We start from the raw sequence: 21,835 nt of genomic DNA on the forward strand, positions 1-21,835 counted from the left end.
TATCGCAAATCTGGTATTTGACTCATCCCAGAAGAACTGGAAGAATGGTAGGCTGCTGACAGAAGGTTTGGGTTGGCCTGAGCTGTGTGGGTGGCACTGGAAGCTCCAAGTACCCTTGGACGTATATGTGCTCTGGGGCGGTTGTTGAGGGCTGATTTTGGAGCTCTAAGTAATGTCATCAGGATAAACGATTCATTTAAGTATAATTATTATAGCAGAGAGGGTAGTTCCCGTAGTCAATAATACGCTTATGCTGTGCACCAGGCACTTTGTAATGGGGTGTGTTATTTAGGCAAGGATTCGGGAACTTGAAGAATTTTCACCTGTGTTTTGAGGTTGAGAGTTAGTCTTAAATCCTCGGCGTGGAGCAGGAGGCCGGTGGCAGTCCCATAATGTTTGATGGTGAGGGAACCTGGCTGCTGGCGGTCTCGGGCTTTCTGCATTGTCTAGCTCTGAGCAAACAGCTTTGGAAAGAAAAGAGCTTTGAAGTTTTTTTCTGCTGCTGGGGCGAAAACCATTATAGGATGCTAAACTGAGGTGACGGTATGATTATTTTAGTCACTCTTAAGATGTTTAAATGTTAATTTGCATAAATCAAATCACAGCTTCAGAATGATTATGCCGTGCATTTGGTTAGGTTTAGGTTGATCAGAATCATTGCAATGTCTGGCTCAAGTTTTATGTGATTCATCTGCAATTTAAATTCTTATTGCCAGAATCTTCATGTGCTTGGTATGAAAAAGTGATTTAATGAATTATTGGTATTTAGTTCATCTCTGGGAGCTGATCAGACTGCTATAAGCCATAACTTCCCTGAAACCTTGTAGTCATTTACACTGGGGTCCATCCAGTGCCTTTTTCTTAGTGTTTAGCGTTATGTGATGTATAAGTTTAAGGATGGTGTTTGGGCGCAGAAGGGGACGCAGCAGGGTCAGTGCAGAGACAAGAGCTGGAAGGTGCAGCGTCCGAGAGAGGCGAGGTCTGTACAATTCAAGGTGGGATTGAGATTCCTCATCCTACGTGCGGACCAGGTACGGCTGCCGTTGTTCTCCTCCCTCCGATGCTGTGCTGGCACGCTCCGCTTCGTGCCTGGGAAAGGGAGGTACGGTGCGGAGCATGGCCCTGGGCGGTCTTGTGGCTCTGCTTTCTGCAGAGCTGGTGTCCTGAGCTGGGGCGAGTTGGGGGAGGCAGCAGGAGTAATCCTGCACCGTTGCACGGGCTGTGCAGAACGCGGCTGCTGTGCTCGGGGGCCTCCCGGGCTGGCAAACTGCCGCCTCTTGCGCAAAAATGTTCTTTGTTACCGATTTCTGAGGTGCGAGTGTTCTTTCTGAGAGGCTGTACGGGCGTAGCTTTTAAAAAATGTGATGACCTCAGGGAAGGTGGAGTCATTCAGGTTGAAATTTTGATCTCAGCCATACTGGGAATTCAAAAGTTAGCTATCCATAATCTTTTATTCTGACTTTCACTTCTCTCAGCAAGGAAGTAATTGTGTTGGCAGAAAAAAACATTTAAAAATAGACAAAAAATACATACAGAATATAGAAAATATGTATAGAAAAAAGGATACTGTTTTTCTTCCCTTCACATTCACTCAAAAATAGATTTTGTGTGAGAATTCTGTCCTTGTAAGTTGTCTACCTACAATTATCAGCTCCGTTTTCAGAAATGATCTTCATCAGGGATGTATTTTGTAGATCCGTAGAATATTATCCTTTGTTAATTTAACAGGTTAGTTTAGGGCGCAGGTTTTCTATTGCCTAACTTATGAAATTGGGATATCTGAAAGTATGAGGCTAGTATTTATTTTCCAAATCTGAATTGAAGGAGGGGGGAAAAAGAAATTGGTGCCTCTGCCCGCTGCAAGTGTGTCACTGATGTGCAGACTTCTGCAGTGGGACGGTATTTAGAGAAAGCACTTGCCTTTTGTGAATGGAGTAGGTTATATCTTAATTTAACTGAAAGTTGCAATTGTTTGTGTGAACGTACACACGCCCCTAAAGTATTTTGGGCCCCATTATGGCTCAACCGCTTTCACTTTCATCGCGGTGAAATTCTTCGAGCTTTGGCAGTTGTGTCATTTGTCTGTTCTTAGAAGCCAACAGTGCTTGTGATGAGTAGGTCGGAGACCTTGTGTAACAGGTAGCATGGGCTCACAATTAACACCTTTTAAGTGATTTTACATCATCATTGATAAATATTTGAATTGGTTATTTGACTTACGTTACTGAACATTACGGTACTTTTGTATGTAGAAATGCTGGGGGTTTTTAAATGAAAGCGGAGTTTTTAATACCACAAAGGTAGTTCCCCCACTTCAAAAATTGTGAGTAGTGACCTGCTGCAGGCAATCTCGGCAAAAATGCATCCTGCGGTGACCTGCTGCTGCTGCCGTCCTTCTGTGCTGACGAGTGCTAAGGCATGAGGACCTTGCTGTTGGCCATGAGAAACTAAATACAAAATAACTTTAGGCTGTCTCCTTTGGAAAATACACTCATGTCCTGATTTTTTTTTTAGAAGAGGAAGCTGCTGCAAAGCTTGGAAATGTGAATGCAGGATTCTCACTCGCTTTTTCTTTTTCTCTCCCTCCGTAGGTATGGCCTCACAAGTCTTGGTCTATCCACCATATGTTTATCAAACCCAGTCAAGTGCCTTTTGTAGTGTGAAGAAACTCAAACTAGAACCAAGCAGTTGCGTGTACCACGAAAGAACATACCCGCAAATCTACGTGAATGGTAAAAACTTTGGAATTTCTCCCCACAGGGTTAGTACGTACTTTCAGACTAAAAACCCATTTGACAGACCTCGAGGACAGAACTTGTTGCAGTCAAATGCTGTTGCTTTAAAAAATATTGCAGGTGCCACAAAAGCGTTGGCAGCGCGGGCGCAGCAAGCTCAGTTAGAGGCACCTCGGACTGGGACGCAAGGAAGCCGATCAGATATCCTGGAAGGACCCCAGCGATGTGGATTGAAGCGTAAGAGTGAGGAGCTGGATAATCAAAACAGCACGATGCAGATTGTCGATGAACTGTCCATCCTGCCTGCAATGTTGCAAACCAACGTAGGAAACCCAGTGACGGTTGTGACAACGGCTGCAACTTCAAAACAAAGTGGTACAAGCGGAGATGGAGATTACCAGTTAGTACAGCATGAGGTATTGTGTTCTGTGAAAAACACTTACGAGGTTCTTGATTTCCTGGGGCGAGGGACCTTTGGACAAGTAGTGAAGTGCTGGAAAAGAGGGACAAATGAGATTGTGGCAATCAAAATCTTGAAGAATCATCCTTCGTATGCACGCCAAGGACAAATAGAAGTGAGCATATTAGCGAGACTGAGTACTGAAAATGCTGATGAATTTAACTTTGTGAGAGCCTACGAATGCTTTCAGCATCGTAACCATACTTGTCTGGTTTTTGAGATGTTGGAACAGAATTTATACGACTTCCTGAAGCAAAACAAATTCAGCCCTTTGCAACTGAAAGTAATACGGCCTATTCTGCAACAGGTGGCCACTGCACTGAAAAAACTAAAAAGTCTGGGTTTAATCCATGCTGACCTCAAACCAGAGAACATCATGTTGGTGGATCCTGTTCGGCAGCCTTACCGGGTTAAAGTAATAGATTTTGGGTCTGCCAGCCACGTATCAAAGACTATTTGTTCAACTTATTTACAATCTCGGTATTACAGGTAGGTGTCTTTTACTGTTTTTAACTTTTAATGGAACAAGGTTTTAGCATTTATTAAAGTTAGCGGCTTGAATAATTACTATTCCAGATAACTAATAAGAATAGTTTGGAAAACACAAGGACCTCCTAAGAATGAAGGCCATACTAAGACTGAGTGGTTGGTTACCATTTTAAATGTGAATACTTGCTTTGAATGTTTTTATGGTGGTGTTTTTTTTTTTTCTGCAAGTGTGTTTTGTGTTGTACTCTGCAGTCATCACTTACTGTTATTTTGAGACCTCTCATGAGACTTTTTAAAAGGAAAATAAAAAAAAAAGCTTTCACTTGATTAGGATGCCTTTCCTGCCTTCCTAACATGACGTGTTTTTTTTCTGTAAGCAGCTGGACAGTGTACTAGAAATGCCATATTGCCAAAGATTATGTAAACTCCTTTGTTTTTCTCCAGCACTTGTAAATATTTTGCCTAGTTCTTACAAACTCCGTTCTGACTGAGTGCCTTCAGCAGCCGTGGACTTCAGTGAACTTCTGGAGTTAGTGAGTGATAGGATATTTAAATGTTTAAGGTGATACCAGGTGGGCATTTGAAGTGACTTTGATACATGGGCGCATTCTACATTGACTCCAGAATGGATGTATATTTGTAATTTTTTTGTTTGTATAGTTATCCAATCTGCATGACATTCGAAAGCTATTAATATTTAGGATCTGAGGTCCTTTTGATTTCTTTATGAGCTGATTTTGTCTTGATTGAAGACCTTTTTCAGTTCTGCTTTGCATTGTTGGAAGTACTATGTCCTGTGTATTGCCTGTCTGCCAGTTCAGTAAAAAGCTGGTAAACTAAGACAATGAGTAATTTGAAGAAAACTTTAAATATTTTATAGCTATTCATGTTGGAAGTGAAAACTTGTACTGTGCAATTCTAGGCTTGATGAAATTAGTGATTGGAGTTCATGCCAGAAGAATATAACTATTTTTTGACTGCAGCTTGTAAACAAGAACACTTCATGTACAGTACTCGTAAAAAGTATTCTAATTCATCACCTGCATTTCTCTATTACTTAATTACAAACTGCAGCTAAGGGATTAAAAACTATACAAAGTTCGTCAACAGAAAACTAAATTGGGAAGCCACATGGATTGAGGCATACCCCTATTATACAAAAATATGCACAAGAGGAGATAAGGAATTAAGTAACTCCAGAGCTCATTTTGGTGTAATAACTATACATCACTTATGATACAGTATTCTGGGGCCTTTCGGGACAAAAACAGGCAAGTCTTGAAAAGGCAACATGAATTCTGCAAGGTTCTAGACAAGTGCAAATATCTTAACATCAGCTGTTCTGTACAAATTTGCAGTGTGGCAGATACTCAGGATGCGTGGTCTGAGAATAATTCTTTATGTATCTTGGCTTTTTATTTACTGAAGCGATTAGAGATCATTGTGAGCTATTACCATGTGTCCCCCCTGCCTTCCCAAGACCTGACAAAGGGAGAGGCTGTAGACAGCCAGGCTGGGTGGTCCTGTCGTACTTTTTTCTCAACTAACTGCTTTCAAGTTGTTTTTTCTGTTTCAGATGGCTCATTAGACATAACATTGTTGTGCATATTCAGTTACCTGCATACAAATTTTAGCTGTATTTTTGGTTTACTTGGGACGATGTTCCTTTACACCTATATTTTGTAACTTTGTATAGAATTTTGACATGCTTACTAGTTTGAGCAGGTCTGTATGCTGGCAGCAAGATCAGTTGCGACTCCTTGGCACCTAGGGTGCATTTTGGATACTTGTATTGCATTACATGCACTGAAGCATGAGTGGGGTTCCTTGTGGATGTACGTTCAAAGATACTCTTTCCCCACCAGCAACAAAAGTCGTGGGTGTATATGCTTGTCTTGGCTCAGGGATGCTGCATGATACTCATATAACATGCACCTGAAATTCCCGAGTTACTAAGTTGCCCTTAAGTGCTTTGTAAATATTCAGGCTGTTCAGTAGCAGATAATATTCTTTTATCTTTATATGTTTATAATCCTTCTATAAAGTAACATTTAAGTCAGTATTTTTTTTGAAATTAAGAAGGACATACAAAACCAAAAAAGATGAGGGTCTGTCTACTTGAATAGTTTTGGTGTTATATTTAAGTTCAATATTGCTTGAGATAATTTTTGGAAAAAAAAAAAAAGATCCTGTACTTCAAAACTCTTTTCAGCAGAGAGTTTACTTTTGAAAAGGTTTACTTCTGAAAAGGTTTTTAGCATGCTGGATTTCATCATGGATGCTTAGTGCTCTGCCAGTTGAGTGATTCGAATTAACTTTGTGCAGCTTGGCATGCAGTTTCTCAAACTTTCTTTTTATTGCTTTGGAAGCTCCTGACTAGTGTAAATAATATCAGAAAATAGGAATTTTTGTCCAGAAGGTCTCGGAATAGATGATGCCAGGGAAATTTGAAGAGAAAAGCCTTAAAGAGAAATGAGAAGGGCCTGCAGAGAATATATTGTATTGAGATGGATTTTTTTTTGCAAGAGATTGTGCTTTTTGTCAATCAAATAAAATATAACTGTACTTAAATGTTTTTGTATTAGAAAAGGGTGGGAGTGATAGTGCAGGTTTGACTTGTTTGAGTATGACATGTTGAAACAAACCCTTTCAGAAAATCGAGCAGCAGTTGCAACATTGAAATCTCTGTTTTGTTTTTCTTCGCCCTTAAGCTCAGTGGTGCTATGTATTTGTTTAGGTCATTTAAAAATCATTTCAACAAATGTTTTCTTGCTATTTAAAGCCTCAACTAAAGTAATCCAATTAGAGTCATATTGGAAGTGTTTAAGAAAATGCTTGTTCCCTATAGCACTACTTCTATTAGCGTGATCTCGTCTGTATTCTTGTGTACAATCTTTGAAAATTGTTTCTGTGCTAAGCTGTATGTGTATTAGCGTGAGCTTTACCTGTGATTCTTGCCAGTGGGGATCCTTGCATGGTCAGAGATGGCAGTGCATGAGACTGTGCTTCACCAGGTGACAGTTGTAATGCACTGCTTTGGCCTAGGAAATATCCCTGTAAATGTCAATTGGTATGAACCTGCCCTGTTCTGATGTGCAAAAGCACTCAGCCAAGAATTTGAAGAAAAAGTTAAGAGGAAGCATTTTGTTTTTAAGTGGCTGTTTTAGGATCTGAGGTTTTAGAAAAGGGTGGAGCGAAATGCCCATCAATGATGGTGTGTGTTCAGAGCATCTCTGCAGCATCGGGATGCTGCTTCCCAGCCCCACTGTGCCGGTGCCGTCCCACTCTGGGGGTGATGCTAGCCCCATGCCCACCCCTCGTTCTGTGCACCCTGCATCTTCCAAGTGCCCGTGCCAGCGTGAACAGGGAGGGAGGTGGCCCGGGGAGAAGGGAGGAATGGTTATTTCTGGCAGCACTGTGAGCTGATACCATGGTCATTTTCAGGAATAGGATTTGCACCACCTCTGTGCAAAGCGTATGCCCACCAGTGTCTGTAGAGGTCTACGCTGAATGCTTGAGAGAGACCCATGAGGAAGTCTTGCAAAGTGAATAAAGAGAAAGGGTTGTTTGTTGTTTGGGGTTTTTCTTCTGATCTTGTCACTCCTTTTTATTTTTTCTAGTTCATGGGACTATCATGAGCTAATAATCGTGAGAATGGAGAATGTCACAGTCTCGTGTTACGATGTTTGTTTTGAATGGTAGTGTCAGTATTGTACATCAGTAAGAGGAAGTGAGTAATGAATTGGAAAAATAAACAATAAGAGGATTAGGATTTAGGGCAGGGAACGTAATACAGCCAGGTGGGTGGATAATGGGCTGATTTACCTTACTTAGTCTATGGCAGAAGAAGAGGTGACGTAATGATGACTCTTGGAGAGATTACAGTGCCTGTGTATGAGAAGATGTTGTAAAAAAGTGAGACTGCTTGTATTTTAAAAGGGCGTAGACAAGCAGAAAAATGGAGACAAACTGGATGGAGTGGTAATGATTTGATGTTTTCCTGTTTCTATTTCAGCTTTATCAAGCAAAGTAAGAAATGGTTAAAACAAGTATAACAATACTCTTTTTGATATTTCATTACCTTTTGGAAACTCCTGGCTGTTATATATTGCTAGAAATTAGAGAATAAATACTAACCACAATACACTGTCCTGAGTCACAGACTTTTTTTTGTTTGTTCTAAAGATGAAATGTTGTTCTGAATGCTCTTTCCCTAAAAGACTGTGTCTGTGCTTACACACTGTTTTTACGCTGGTCTGGATTTTAATAGCTGTGGGCTAGAGAAATCTGGTATTTGAAGCCTTTTCTTTGCTGCTGGCCTCACATGTTAAGACTGTTGACCTTTTGTGAGTGATCTAAGTAGGTAAATAACTAGGCAGCATATACATTTTGAAAAGAAAAAACCCCTTACATACAGCGTAGGTGATCAAGTTTTTGTCATATATGGAAACAGTATGATAAGTATGTGGCTGTCCTCTTGGTCAGCTGTGCCCCAGATCACGAAAAGGGGAGCGTTGCATCAAAAATCAAAAGTTTCTTTTCTCCTTATGGCATGGTGCAGGCTATGGAAGAGGAGAATCAACACATTGATTTCGTAGTCTGGTGTCTTGCACTCATCTGGCGAAGCAGAAAAGTTTTTCCAGGGCATGGTGTTTTCCTCAAAGTCATTTTCTTTTGCTTTGCCTTTTTGCTGAGATTGGGTATATTTAGGGGAGCGGGTGTGAGAAGAGGGCCTTCGAAATGGCAGGCCCCAAGGAGCAGTAACCTCCAACAAGAGTCGAGTGATGTGAAATGGTCAAGGTAGTTCTGCCCGTCTGCTTCGGGGAGCCGGGTCACTTTCATCTCTGTTGCTGTGGGAAGCAATGGCCTTCTCAGCATTTCATGTTCAGAGTTAACTTCAGGTCTGGTTTTGCAACAGACCTCTTCTTTCTTCTGGTACTCCCTCCAGGAGTTTTTTCTGGAGAAACTTCTGTTGAAACCTGTGTATAATTTCCCTGTTTTGAAATAGCTGTGCGCAACACCAGCGGTTCAGGAGTTCTGTTTTACTCATTAGCGAATACCCACATGACTGTTCGTGATGCCTTCTGCCCATTGCTGTCGTCTGTACCATTCAGCCGTTGTTCAGAGCAGGTGAATTGTATTTAAAGAATGCACAGTTCCATCTAATGGTAACATCTATGTGGCAGGGCTTGGTAAGATGAAGCCTCTTCCTTCTCTTCTCCCACTTGTTGCTTGGCTGTAACACCGTGTGCACAGCTTCATGATTTCTAGGATTTGCTGTTGGTTGGGAGGAGTTATTGCTTAACTGATTGTCAAGGGGAATCACTTTCATGTAAAAGACAGGATTTTGAAAATGAGACTTCAGTAAACCTTACAAAACGCATCATTTGTAAAATCCTTCCTAATATCATGGACTTAACAGTAGCCATTGCAGGTGAGCGAGTGAGTGTGTTACTTCATTGCGCGCTCCTTATGCGCAGCCTCCGAAGGGAGTTGAACACTCGCTGCTCCAGTTGCCTCTGTAGCTGCCCCGACGGTTACGTTTCCTGTCTTTCGCCTCCTGTCTCTGAAGAAAACATCTGCTTCATCAGATTGTGATGTACTGTTAGAGTACAGCTGGAAATTTTACTGAAAATATTTTTTGAGAACAAGCACTCAGTTTTCTGATGGAAGGATGCTCCTCTTGGCATCCAGCAGTCTGTATGCAAACTGCAGTTTAGCATGGTCAAATTAATTGGGAAAATGAAATGAATGGGAAGGAATACAATTGATCTCTGACTAAAACAGGGCACTAGCTGAACCTGCGACAGGCTGATGGACAGCTTGAGTGATGCTGGCAGAATGGAAGGTGTCTGGTTATTAAGGGACTCTCAGAGCTAGGAAATGGTTTTCTGCTCTGCTGGTGACAGCAGTAAAATACAATCCTCGTTATTCAGCAGCGTGCCCGTAAGGAAAAGCAAGTGATGTGAGTAGACGCGCTCACTGGAGTCAACTCATTCCTGAATCGGGCAGTGATATCCTCCCCCCAACCTTCCAAGGATAGTTGCTAATCAACAGAGTTGTTCCAGATAAAATGCCAAATGTCACTCCTGTTGCGGCGGAGCTCAGAGGGATGGAAAAATCTCTGTTGGATGTATTCCTGTTGGACAAGAGCAGGCTTTTCCCCTTCCCTCCTCTTACTCTCCTCTCCCATGAAGGATCAGAGAGGACGGAGGAAGGGTGATAATCATTGTGTCCTGTGGTCCTGACACTGCTTTCACTTGCCCAGTTCTGCTGCAGCTTGGAACTGTGCTTTGGTCTGGTGTGATCTCTTCTGCTTTAAAGGATTTTGGAAAAAAACTGAAGTAGTTGAGTTGTTTGGTGTAATTACTGCCCGTGAGCAGGACTGTAACGTGGGCTATGTGCGTGCTTTGAGGCTGTTGCACTAGGACAGCTTTTTATTTATGACTTTTTCAGCTTCATGCTTAGTTTCAGAATAAATCACCAACAGCTTATGTGATTTTTTTTTTTCCCCTCAAATTTATGGAATATATTTGATCTGTTCTCTGTATTTCTTATACACATTCCTTCAAAATTAGAAAAAAAATCTTGTAGCCATAAATTTCTAGAGAGACTTGTTTTCTTACTGGCCTTTGTAACTTGACCAGATGTAGTCCTTGTCACTCCAGAGAGCACAGGCTGACAGTACCTCCCTGGAGTGTTTTTGTTAAATTGAATGTCTTCTTTTTGTAGGTTGGGATTGTCAGGAGGATGGGTTATTAGGACTCAGTAACACAACCGTTGCATCCGAGTAACTTGTCGATTATCTTCTAACATTGGATCAGCATACAACTTCCATATGTTTAGAATATCGGTTAAAAACCTGTATACAGATAAACACCTGTCTTAATACAGGTATTTTTTATAGGGGTGACCAGGGGAAGAAGTTGTGCAACGTTGACAAGGAAGCAACAGCTTTGTAAAGTCAGCCCATTGCTCTCACATACTTGAAGCTTTGAAATAAGCTTTATCTAGAGTGGAATGTCTTGCTTTTTTCTCCTTCCACAATGCCTAAAATTCTTGCTCCATTTTTTTTTTAAATTTTGCGTTTTAGCTGTTTAAACGAGAAGCAAAGCTCTGTTTGTAAATTGAGATTTCTGTCAGTTAGGGAAGCGCAGTAGGAGAACGAGCTAAAAATGCCCCTGTAAACAACTTGCACTTCAACGTGCTAGCAGATGTTATTCTATCACTTTGAACTGTGCATCACTGAAGTGTATTGGGATATCTTAAAATAGTCAGGGGTGGTGGCCAGAGACTCGAGACTACTATAGATGGTGAGGCTGTTGCGCTGTTGCAATGAAATAAGCCAGAAGTACATACTGCTAAGGTCATTTGCTTGCTCAAGGTCAGCGTGTTTAAAGTCAGCTGCTATACTTCTGAGCATGGTTACTCTCAGGAGTACATAAAAGAAAAGAGTTCTGATAATGTAAGGAATTGCTATTACAAGTGAATTGGGACACCTAAAAATTTTGCCTCCCTGCTTCCCCCCCCCCCCAAAGTTGCTGTAAATGCTGATTTATTCTCTTATCTGAGCAAATGGAACTTAATGTCAAGATAAACTTTTGTGGCTCTTGTCTGCGAACAAATTGCTTTATTGATGTGGCAAGATTTTGTTTGCACTTTTTGCATAGTGTTCATTAATTGTTTAATTGAATTCCCGTTTTAAACTTCTGTTTCACAATTAGTAGAACCTAACCAAGACCATTAGAAGTGTCCTCCAGGAGTGGCAATTGTAGCCCATCATAACTTCATATTTACATAGCTGTTAGATAACAAATACAGTTTCAATTCTCTTACTGTTTTCTATTCAACATAACAAGGTCTCTAATACCTTATTATTCTCTGTTCATAGAACCAGAAAATAAAAGTAGTTTTTATGGTAATGGTGTAGTTTTTTTGGTTTTGTTGTGGTTTGGGGTTTTGGGTTGTGGGGTGGGTTTTTGTGTGTGTGTGTGTTGTTTTGTTTTTTTTTTTTCTTCCTTTTTTTGCATGCTCTGGAAAAGAATGGCAAGGTTACTGTAAATTTGCAACTTTTTTTAACCCTCTCTGAAGATCCAGAGGAGTATTGTGGGGATGGGAGTGGATGAAATGACAGCCAGCCTTCGAGTTGATTGTTTTTCTGAGCTAGAGATTTTCCTGGTAACATAAGCTGGGATAACAAATTAAGCATTCAAAGGTACCATGTACGTGCTGGAGATGTAGTAATGTCAGCCCATATTTCAAATTAATAGCAATGGCAGGAGCACCAACTTAAGTCAGAGCTCAGATGATGGTTCTCTTGGTCTTTAGATTGCTTCATTTTGAACAGAAGGGAAATTCTTTCATAATTTTGAAGGCGAAAGAGCTCTTGGTTCTTGCTGTATTTCATTTTTTTGAGGTTGAACGATAGACATAAGTTTGTCATGGCTAAAGTTTTGGGAAGCAACTTTTATTTTTCACACATTAAAATAAATTTACTGAAATGTGATCCTTTTTTCACTGCACTGATGTTTGTGTCATGAAGATTTGTTTGTCATGCATCTGTGTGTATGTGAGTGTGGATATATCGGATAACTTAACTGTAGAAAATACCAGTGGTAGCTACAATGCTGTATTTGTCAATATTGTGTCTAACTGGTCCCACTGTGCCTGTTTTGAAAATATGGCCATGTATTTTGGTTGTAAGAGCAGGTAGTACTAGATCTAAATCAACGCGATCGAAAGTGAAGCCCCAGTCTCTTCCATCTGGCATCCTCGCCTTCGAAGGAGAACTGTTTTGTGGGTGAAGGCTGCCTACTGCACCAGCTCACAGCATCCAACATGAATGAAGAGGATGAAGCAGTTTTGTGGAGGAAGCAGTTTGCAAATAAATAATGTGGGCACACTGAGAATATTTAATACTTGTGCGAGTTCAGATCAAAACCAGCAATAAAACACTATCGTGATTAAAAAACAAAGCGGTGACAATAGCAAAAAACCCTTTTATGAATTCTGGCTTTAATTGGAAAGTGGTAGAGGTGTCTGACATAAATAAATGGGATGTGATTAAGTAAAATTAAATATCATATGAAAATAAGTTGCCTGAAATGTCCATATTGTCAACTTTTATACCGTATGTTTGAAGGTCCTTGATGCTGCAGTGCTAGCTAATATTTTGGAAGGATTTTTGTTTGGACTGTTAATAAAAAACCTTCTAACAAGTGAAATTGGATTAGGGGGCTGGGGGAAGCAAGCCAAAAGCATTTCACAGATAAGATATTCAACCAGTTGCGTTTTGAAACTATGATGTTACCTGAAGAACATGTAAAGTGTCATTGTGCTTAAAAAAAATATGGTTTGTTGGTAATTCGACAGCAGCAGTTGATTTAAAGGCAGGTGTAATGTAATTTAAACTAGTAGCACTTGTGTGAGTAGGTGAGTCTTTATGCAGACAAGGTTGTGCTAGTGAGATGAAACATAGAGACGTTTTTATCCCTATGAAGCATTTAATCAAACTCTGAATCTCCGTGCAGGCGTAGGTGTAAAGTATGTGGGAGAGGGGGCGATGCTGTGGCCTTCTGTCCCACATGCTTGTCGCTGGAAGCGGGCAGAAGCACCTGCTAGTAGTACTAAGCCTCCACAGAAGATGGACGGTGGGAAGCATGGTCTTCCATCCCTGCGGTGTTGTCCAGTTTGTTCTACGGCATGGTACAACTGCAAGCGGACTTCACCAAGATCTGACCATTAGCCTGCAAAGTAATGGAAAAACAACTTTGTAGGAGTGAAGGCCCACTTAAATGATAGTAAATTCAGAATACATTGGGGTTCACTTAATTTCCTTGTGCTTTCAAAAGTCTAAACTTTTTTTACTAGCGTAAAGATAGTCAGAATTATGACCAAAACTTCTTTTGCAATGCACAATATGTACTTCAAGGATAAATTATTAAAAGCAGCTTATTTGGAAATGCATAGTATCTAGAATTTTCTGTCAGTAATAAATTATTACATATTCTGTAAAATGCACTATATTATCTGGATTGCAGCAGCGCAGGAGCCTGGGCATAAAGCCCTTATTCTTTGGGGGGGGGGGGGAGGGGGGTGAAAGATAGTTACGGTGCATCTTCAGAGCAGGCAAGTCAAACCTGGTCTCATTTCTCTGTTAAACTGCTGTCGGACGCTCCAGGGCATTCGAGATCTCTCACTCTTGCCTTCATGGTGTGTGCTGTGCTGGGCGCAGCGTATTTAAAATTACCTAAAGCTGAGAAACGGAGCAATTTGCCAGCTGTGCTGTTTGTGTGCAACTGAGATACAGGCAGTGAAGTTTGCTTGCACAGGAAGCTTTCTCGGTGCTAAAAATCGAACGTTCATGGAATTTTGTTCTGTGCTTTCAGGACTATAGTAAATGTTGTGGTTTTTCCCGTTGTGAGTGGCAAAGATGTTTTTGTTGTCCCAGGACAGCATAGCGATCTTTTGCAAAATGTCACCTCTTTATGTGGTTCCCTTAATTCAGGATTGCACCATAGCTGAAGTTTTATCAGTATTTTGAATGCCTTATTGGATATATTTGATAGATTCTTAGCCTTATAGTCAGTCATTCAATATGAAGTGTTCAAAAATATTTAAAAACAACAGATACTTCATGGTGAAATCTTTCACGAGAATATGCTTTATTGTTTCAAGTGTAGTACATATAGGTAATCTTGGAAAAAGAGCTGTTCCTTTCGCAACAATATCAGTATTCAGAGCAGGTGTGTATATAAAAATGTACAGAACGCAACTGAACTTCTTTGCATGTTCAGAATTAATGTAAATTTAAAATGTAGTTGTACAAAATTGATTCTAGGAATTGAATTGGAACCGGGTTTTCATTATCTTTATTACTTTCAGTAAAACTTTGATAATTTTTGGATATTTGCATTTCATAATTTCTTTGTAAAACTGCATTCATTACATTGCTTATCTACAAGGCTTTTCTATATATGTAACATGAAGCTTTTAAACTGCATATTACTGTAGTTTTATCAACTGAGAAGTTTAATAATTTTTAAAATTGATTTGAGTTGTTAGGGTATACTGTAGGTCACGAATTGGTAGTAGCACTTAATGATACTTGCGAAAAAGGTCAGATGTCAAAAGTGTTGTTTGCACTGGAAGTTGTGCCGAGTGCCTTATTTTGAACCCCGGTAATGTTTAAATCTTTGAGCTGTTCATTTTCTCACTCTTGATAATTAATCTTTTGCTTCTTGCCATCCAGTACTGTTTTAGCTCAAGATCTAGTGTGTATTTCTTTATGGAGAGTATGCTGTTTGTCTATGCGTGTTTTGTTAAGACTGTTTTTAACACCTTGAAACTTTCATCAGCACTTCCACACACCCATGTCCATCCCCTCCCACCATAACAGTGGTTTCTGAGGCGCATTTAAAACGTCTTCTGCATCTGCTACGTGGCCACGTTTGGGTTCAGTAAAGTGGCTGTAGTTCTTGGGCTTTGGACTTTGAGTTGTGGTAAATCCAGAGGCTGTACCGTAGGTACTTGGCTTCTCTAGAGAACTGCCTGATGAATGAGGTCTGTGTTGGCCACTACCAGTGGGTGACAACGGGGCTGGAGGGACCTCCAGCTGCTCCTCTGTTTCTGGAGGTTGCGCAGCAGGCTGCAGAGTGGACAGGGTCTGTGTACTGATGTGCTTGGTAGTCCCATCATGAGACAGTCACGCTGGGCAGAGCCTTGTGTGGAGATGCAACCAGTTTTGGACACTTCACCTCTCTGGAAGAGTAGCTAGAAGTGGAGCAGAGGGCCTCAGCATTTTTGGTAACAAGAACTGTAGAAAGTAGAACAGGAGACCGTAATTTGCAGATTATACGATACGGCTTCTGACTGTGCTTTGGTTTTCAGCTAGCCTTGAATTATTTCAGCAGCTTCCACTAAGAAAGTACTCTTAAATCAAAAGCTTTCCTGTACTTGGAAAGTAACTGGGAAAGCTCTGTAGTTAAAGTTGATGTCTGTCTGATTATGCTGAGTAATTTCTGTGGAGAGGGACACTGACAAAAACCAAGGGATTAACCGATCCTGAAAGTTATTTCTTGCTGTTTGTTTACTGGTCTCCCTGCCTTATCTGTAGATGAACTCGATGAGTCTCTTCTCTTATTGAGACCTGTTTTTTCATGACCAACACCACTTACATCCTTAGTGTTGTCTTGCTCTGTGTGATTTTCCTGTGCAACAGTGTTTGTTTAGCAGTTGTTTAGCTGTTAAACACCTACCAAAAAAGTTAGGAAACTGGCAGATAAACTTAACAAAGGAAAAAGCTGCAACACTGTAAGTAATTACACGGGAGTCAGCGTGTGTGGTTAGTGCCCGAGTACTCCAGCCTGCCCTCTGAGTTGCTGTCCCGCAGGGATGGTCGCTCGTGGAGCGGTGCTGCGTGCTGTTTGGGGTGGTTGCTTTGTAGCTGTGCAGTTGCCTTCCTGAAAGAACAACTTGGGGATTGCCTAAACCTGATTAGCGCTAATTTTTTGTTTTGCTTCATCTCTGGTTGTTCTGAGGTTACGTTGGCTATGATTATTAAGCATTTACATGTGAGAAGCACCTTTTTCTTTATATGTCTAGCTGTAGCATTATTATTAGCCTGTGTACAAATGATATCAAATGACTTTTTTCCCCCCTCCATTCTAATGTAGAGGTATCTGATGTAAAATTAAAAAAGAAGCCCCAAAACTTAGTCTGATATTTAATGCGGATTTACTGGATTGATGGAGGTCATGCCCGTATGTGGTTTCCTGTTTTGTAGCTATTTTTCGACACTTCAGCATTTTCATTCTGTGTGCACCAAGGATCGAGCTTACGTGAGACCACTGGCTGGTTCTTGCAGGCTTGTATGAAATAATGCCAGTATAGTACCAATTAAATCATTTAGATAACCAGGGTGTATAGGTCATATTCCCTGGAGATAAATAATCTGTGCCACCTTTACAGAATCACAGAATCACAGAATAGTAGGGGTTGGAAGGGACCTCTGTGGGTCATCTAGTCCAACCCCCCCTGCCGAAGCAGGGTCACCTACAGCAGGCCGCACAGGACCCCGTCCAGGCGGGTCTTGAATATCTCCAGAGAAGGAGACTCCACAACCTCCCTGGGCAGCCTGTTCCAGTGCTCCGTCACCCTCAGAGGGAAGAAGTTCCTCCTCATGTTCAGACGGAACTTCCTGTGCCTCAGTTTGTGCCCATTGCCCCTTGTCCTGTCACTGGGCACCACTGAAAAGAGCTTGTCCCCATCCTCCTGACACCCACCCTTCAGATATTTGTAGGCATTTATAAGGTCCCCTCGCAGCCTTCTCTTCTTCAGGCTGAACAAGCCCAGTTCCCTCAACCTCTCCTCGTAGGGGAGATGCTCCAGTCCCCTCACCATCCTCGTAGCCCTCCGCTGGACTCTCTCCAGTAGCTCTTCATCTTTCTTGAACTGGGGAGCCCAGAACTGGACACAGTACTCCAGATGAGGCCTCACCAGGGCAGTCTAGAGGGGAAGGAGAACCTCCTTCTTCCTGCTAGCCACACTCTTCTTGATGCATTTCACAGAGGACAGCGTTGTATGACTTAGGAATACCAAATGCAGAACAGTAACCTCAGCCCTTCCTCTCCCTTACTGACAATTAAACTTCAACTAAAAGTTAATTACTTTGTAATTAGTGCTGTTCCCCCTCCCGACCCAGGAGACCTGCAGTCTCCTAGCTGCTGCGTGGTGCTGCTTGTGGGTTTCCCGGTGTTCCCGATGGTGGGTGCCAGGCGGAGGCTTCAGGGAGATGCGCTGGGTCGCCGCGGGGTGAGTGCTGTGCAGGAGCCGTGTTCTGCCATTCGGGAAGCAGGCGATGCAGTCTGCTGGGCCATGGTGGAACGCGTGCGGCGGGCAGCTTCAGGGTGGCTCCTGAAGAGCAGAGTCCCTGTGCTTGGCACAGAAGTGAACGGGAACCGGTGCAGTGCTCAAGCGGGACGAGGAGGCGGAGGAACCAGAACCGTGCCTGCTCACGCTGGAGCAGTGGGGCTAACGCATGCCGTTCGGGGAGCCAGGGGCTGCGTAACAAAATGCGTACCTTTTAGAAAGCCAGTGTGTTAATTTCTGGTCATTTAAATAACGTGAATGGCTGCTATGTATGTTGGTGTGGTTGTGTTTTATTTCTGCATCCCCTGGCACGTATTACACGCGTGCTTACCCTCAGTCTTTGTTGTTCCTGAATTGCATCGCTTGTGTGTCTTGAGCGTGCATAGGATCGGATGCAACAACTTGTTTCCCTTTGCTGCTGTGCTTTGATTTCAGCTTTGCTTCAGAAGTTTGTAAAGATATTTTCAAATATTTTGCCCTTAGTTGTTTTTTTTTCTGGAGCAATGCCTTAAGAAAGACCTCTCTCTTTTGTGAGACAAACGTTTTGTCAAGCAGCTGACCTGTGCGGTTTGAGGTGAAAGCAAAGATGAAAGGTGGTACACAGGCTAGTGTGTGTTAGCAAATCAAAAAGTACAAGTATTCTGTAGTTTAATGGCCGCTTAGTGGTAGTCATCTGAGTGGATACATTCTTCAGTTCTTGAGTTATAGTGACGTGGCTTAATTTTTCTTCTGCGCAAGACTGTCAGTGTAGTTTGTCTTAAAGATTCTTTGAATGCTTTCTTTGACTTTTTCATTAATCTTTAGAGAATGATTACAGACAAATCTCTGAAGTTTCTCTGTGTATGTTGCATCTGTAACTTTCCAGTTGAGCTGTGAGGACAACCGAAAGCACCCTTGGACCAAGACCAGCTTGTTAGAGGGGACATTTGGTTGCCTGCAGTTGCAGTTCTGAAATGGGTAATGCAAAAAACTCCTGCGGTAAGAAATAAGGTGATTACTGGGTGGGTCGAATCTAGAGGGGATTTTTGGAAAAAACTTCAGAGCTGACTTCTTAATGTGCTGAAGTGTGCATTTGTCCCAATACCACTGCAACTTTCAAGTACTTCAAACCAAATCTGACAGCAGATGAAAGTCGTGAAGGTGCCGATACCAACACTACGACAGCAGCTGCAGAGCAGAGGGAAGTTTCAAACTAGTGATTCCTGCAAGATGAAAAGGAAGGAGTTGGTTATCATGCTTGCTGTTGTGTTGTGCAGTAGCCATCTGGCTAGTCAGCCTGTGTGTAGCTCTGGACTAACTAACTAATATACTTCTTGCCCTTGCGTGTTATAGAAGGCAAAATATAGATCTAGGATTGTTCATTCTTTTCTGGGGATAGAAGTAGTGCAAATCTGAAAAAGCAGCAACGAAGAAGTGTGTTAAGACTGGTGGTTGTTGGTAAGCTTGTTTGCATTTGTGTGGTACGACAGCAGATTCTCTTCTTCAGCAGAATGTGGCACAAAGACCTGTGGAGAAATGTGTGAAAAGCTTTCTGACTTCTAAAATGGAGAGAATTTCCTGATGTTTACTAAAAGCTTGTGTTCTTAGTTCTCTCTCCAGCTTGTTGCTCAATGCTCACTTCTCATGGCCGGCACTGCCGCTGCAAGAAGAACAGAAAGCTATGCAGACAGGGCAGGGAACTTTATTAAAAAAAACAACCAACCAAAACACACACATGCTCCCCCCACCCCCCAGACAAAGCACCCATACCACCTTATCCTCCCACCCCCCTCCCCCCACCAAAATCCAGACAAAAAAACCTCCACCCAACAACCAAAACAGACAAAAAGCCTAAAACCCCCAAAAGCAAAGGACATCCCCACCCTAAAATGTATTGGGGAATGGGAAGAGAGTGCACGCTCAGAATCACGTCAGGATGCCTGTAGCTGTATGTACCTGTACTTACAGGACTATCATCTCAAAGCTGTGCGTTGTTGTATTTAATTTTTCTACTGTTGTGTGGTTTGTTTTTATTTTCACCCTCCCTTGTAGAAACAAATATTTTATAATATCTTAGTTGCTTTAACTAGAGTATGTAGTATTTTGTGCCAAACTTCTGTAGGTCTGAGCCTATGAGAAAGTATCTGAAAAATTAAAATGAGCCCTGATTGTTCTGAAATACGCTCTGGTGCTTGGCATCTGAAGGACTGCCATGTGGGATTCTGCACATATTTCTGCTAGGCACTATCCTGTAACCGCAGCATCTCGAGCAGTTGCCTCTTTAGGGATATCAGTACTGCTAGGTATCCGTAGGAGTTCAGGTTCCTGCTGTTCTGCTCTGAAGGACAAATACTTTATGCCTGTAAATTAACTTTTTTTGGGGGGGATTTACCCTATTGGTATACCGTAATTAGTTCCATGGTTGGGGAATCCTTCCATCACTTGGCAGTGTGTGAGTGTACTGGGAATAGTGGCAAGTTCTGTTCTGCCTTCTGCCTCGTGGTGAGCATGGTAAACATGCGGGGCTCAGCATGTCCCACCATCAGCCCTTGGGGCACGGATACCTCACACAGAATGCACGTGGGGAGCGTGTGTTTGAGCAGCTCCGCATTATGCTACAGGTGGGCAGCTCTCGGGTCTGAGAGTCACTGGCTAATCTCTGTAATTATTTGGAGTATTTAAGTATCTTCAGTTAAGTAGCCAGCTTTGCTGCCTTAATAACATCTTACGCAATGGGGACCTTCCCACGCTCCTTGCTGGCTCGAGGCGACATGTCAGAGTAGAATTTTTAGTGTCCAAAGGGGGTTGTTGAAAAGGGACTCTGTGCAATTAAGAATATTTTCTTTTGAAAGTCAAAATAGATTTTTTTTTTTTATTATTCTTCCTAAATCTGCTGTATGTCAGTTATTCTATTTACAGCTTTTTTTTTTTTCCCCTTGCATTGAACTGTTACACATTACTACAGAACTGGTAGCTGAAAGAGATTAATACCTAGGGAAATGGGCATTAGTCAATGATGTGGTTAAACACAGTCTCTTTTTACTCTTTGTGAAACTTGACTTTTAATTTAAACTGGAATTTGTGAATGAAAATTAAGTTAAACTAAATTTCCAATGTTTTGTTTTCATTAGCCATAGTCTTTTTTTCCTCATTGGGCTCACGTGTGACTTGTCCAAGAATGTGAAAACTGTCATGTTTTGAAACCTGATTCGTGGAATTTGCACAACTGACAAACACATGGTTAGGAGTAATGTTTTTGATGCTTTCTACAAAAATAAGAATAACTATTCGACACACATTCCTGTGAAACAACAACTGTATTTTAAGTAGATCTAGACATTGGTACAATATCCTTTCCTTTGTAAAGGGGGATTCTTCCTTTACTTAATCTCATTACTTCTCTTATAGCAAATGTAACCCATTCAGTAAAAGGTGGGATGAGACAAAGGGCTGCAGAATACATGTGTGAGCCTCTAACAACCTTCTGAAGAACATAAAACCAGCTCTGAGCCATCAGGGGTCCAGTCAGTATCTGGTCTGTGATAGTGACTGATGGTGAAAGCCTAGGGAAAGCCAAAGCAACAGAGAAGGGTGTATTTTTATGGATGGTTCCTAGCTGCTGGCAGTCGGAGCTCGTTAGCTTCCTTAGGGTGGACCTTTTGTGTCTAGTAGCATATTAGAGCTTGTGGCCAGATCCAGCAGTAGAGCTTCACAGTCGGGTTGTGTTTTATGGAACAGATTTTTTTTCATTTGTTGTATAAGGTCCTGATCGGGAGCTTCTCTGTGGTGCAACAGACAATTGTATTGCATGAGCGACTGGTGCTTTGGAATGAGATCGCTGGCGGCTGGTGTTGCTGAGCCAGGCAAGAGCCTAGGAAAATAGGATAAATTGTGTTGGAAAGATGGTTTCATGAAATTTTCTAAGCGGCTGTGTGCAAATATAGTAGCGTAGTACTTTTTGTGCAGAACCAGGGAACTGTAACTTGTTTTCTGAGTCCTTTGTCTGGAGCTAGCACATCAGTTTGTCCTGTCCCTAACGAAAATGTTTTCTTTGGATTGTGTTCCTTGTGTACTTTAACCTTTTTGGTTATTCCCCTTTGGCCTGCATAAGGACATTTTGGGGCCCTGCATTAGAAACGCCTGTGCTCAGTCTCCCACCCGGCGTTATTAACATCAGGAAACAAGAGTGTTGCTGGGAGAGTAGGAAGGAAGTAGACTTCAGAATTCCCCGGCGTGGAACTAGTTGTTTGGGTTGTTTTTGTTGTTGTTGTGTTTTGTTCCTGTTACTAAACTTAACTCTAAA

General features: G+C 41.8%; 1 protein-coding gene across 1 annotated transcript in view; it reads left to right on the plus strand.

Moving 5' to 3' along the window:
- Positions 1–21,835, plus strand: part of HIPK3 (homeodomain interacting protein kinase 3) — an 81,765-nt gene that overhangs the window by 14,019 nt on the left and 45,911 nt on the right. Inside the window, exon 2 of the mRNA XM_075425417.1 lies at positions 2,592–3,684. Coding sequence (XP_075281532.1) covers positions 2,594–3,684 — 1,091 coding nt within the window. The 5' untranslated portion in view covers positions 2,592–2,593. The remainder of the gene's footprint in view (positions 1–2,591; positions 3,685–21,835) is intronic.

This window comes from Opisthocomus hoazin, chromosome 7 (assembly GCF_030867145.1).
Source record: "Opisthocomus hoazin isolate bOpiHoa1 chromosome 7, bOpiHoa1.hap1, whole genome shotgun sequence".
NCBI classification, from domain to species: domain Eukaryota; kingdom Metazoa; phylum Chordata; class Aves; order Opisthocomiformes; family Opisthocomidae; genus Opisthocomus; species Opisthocomus hoazin.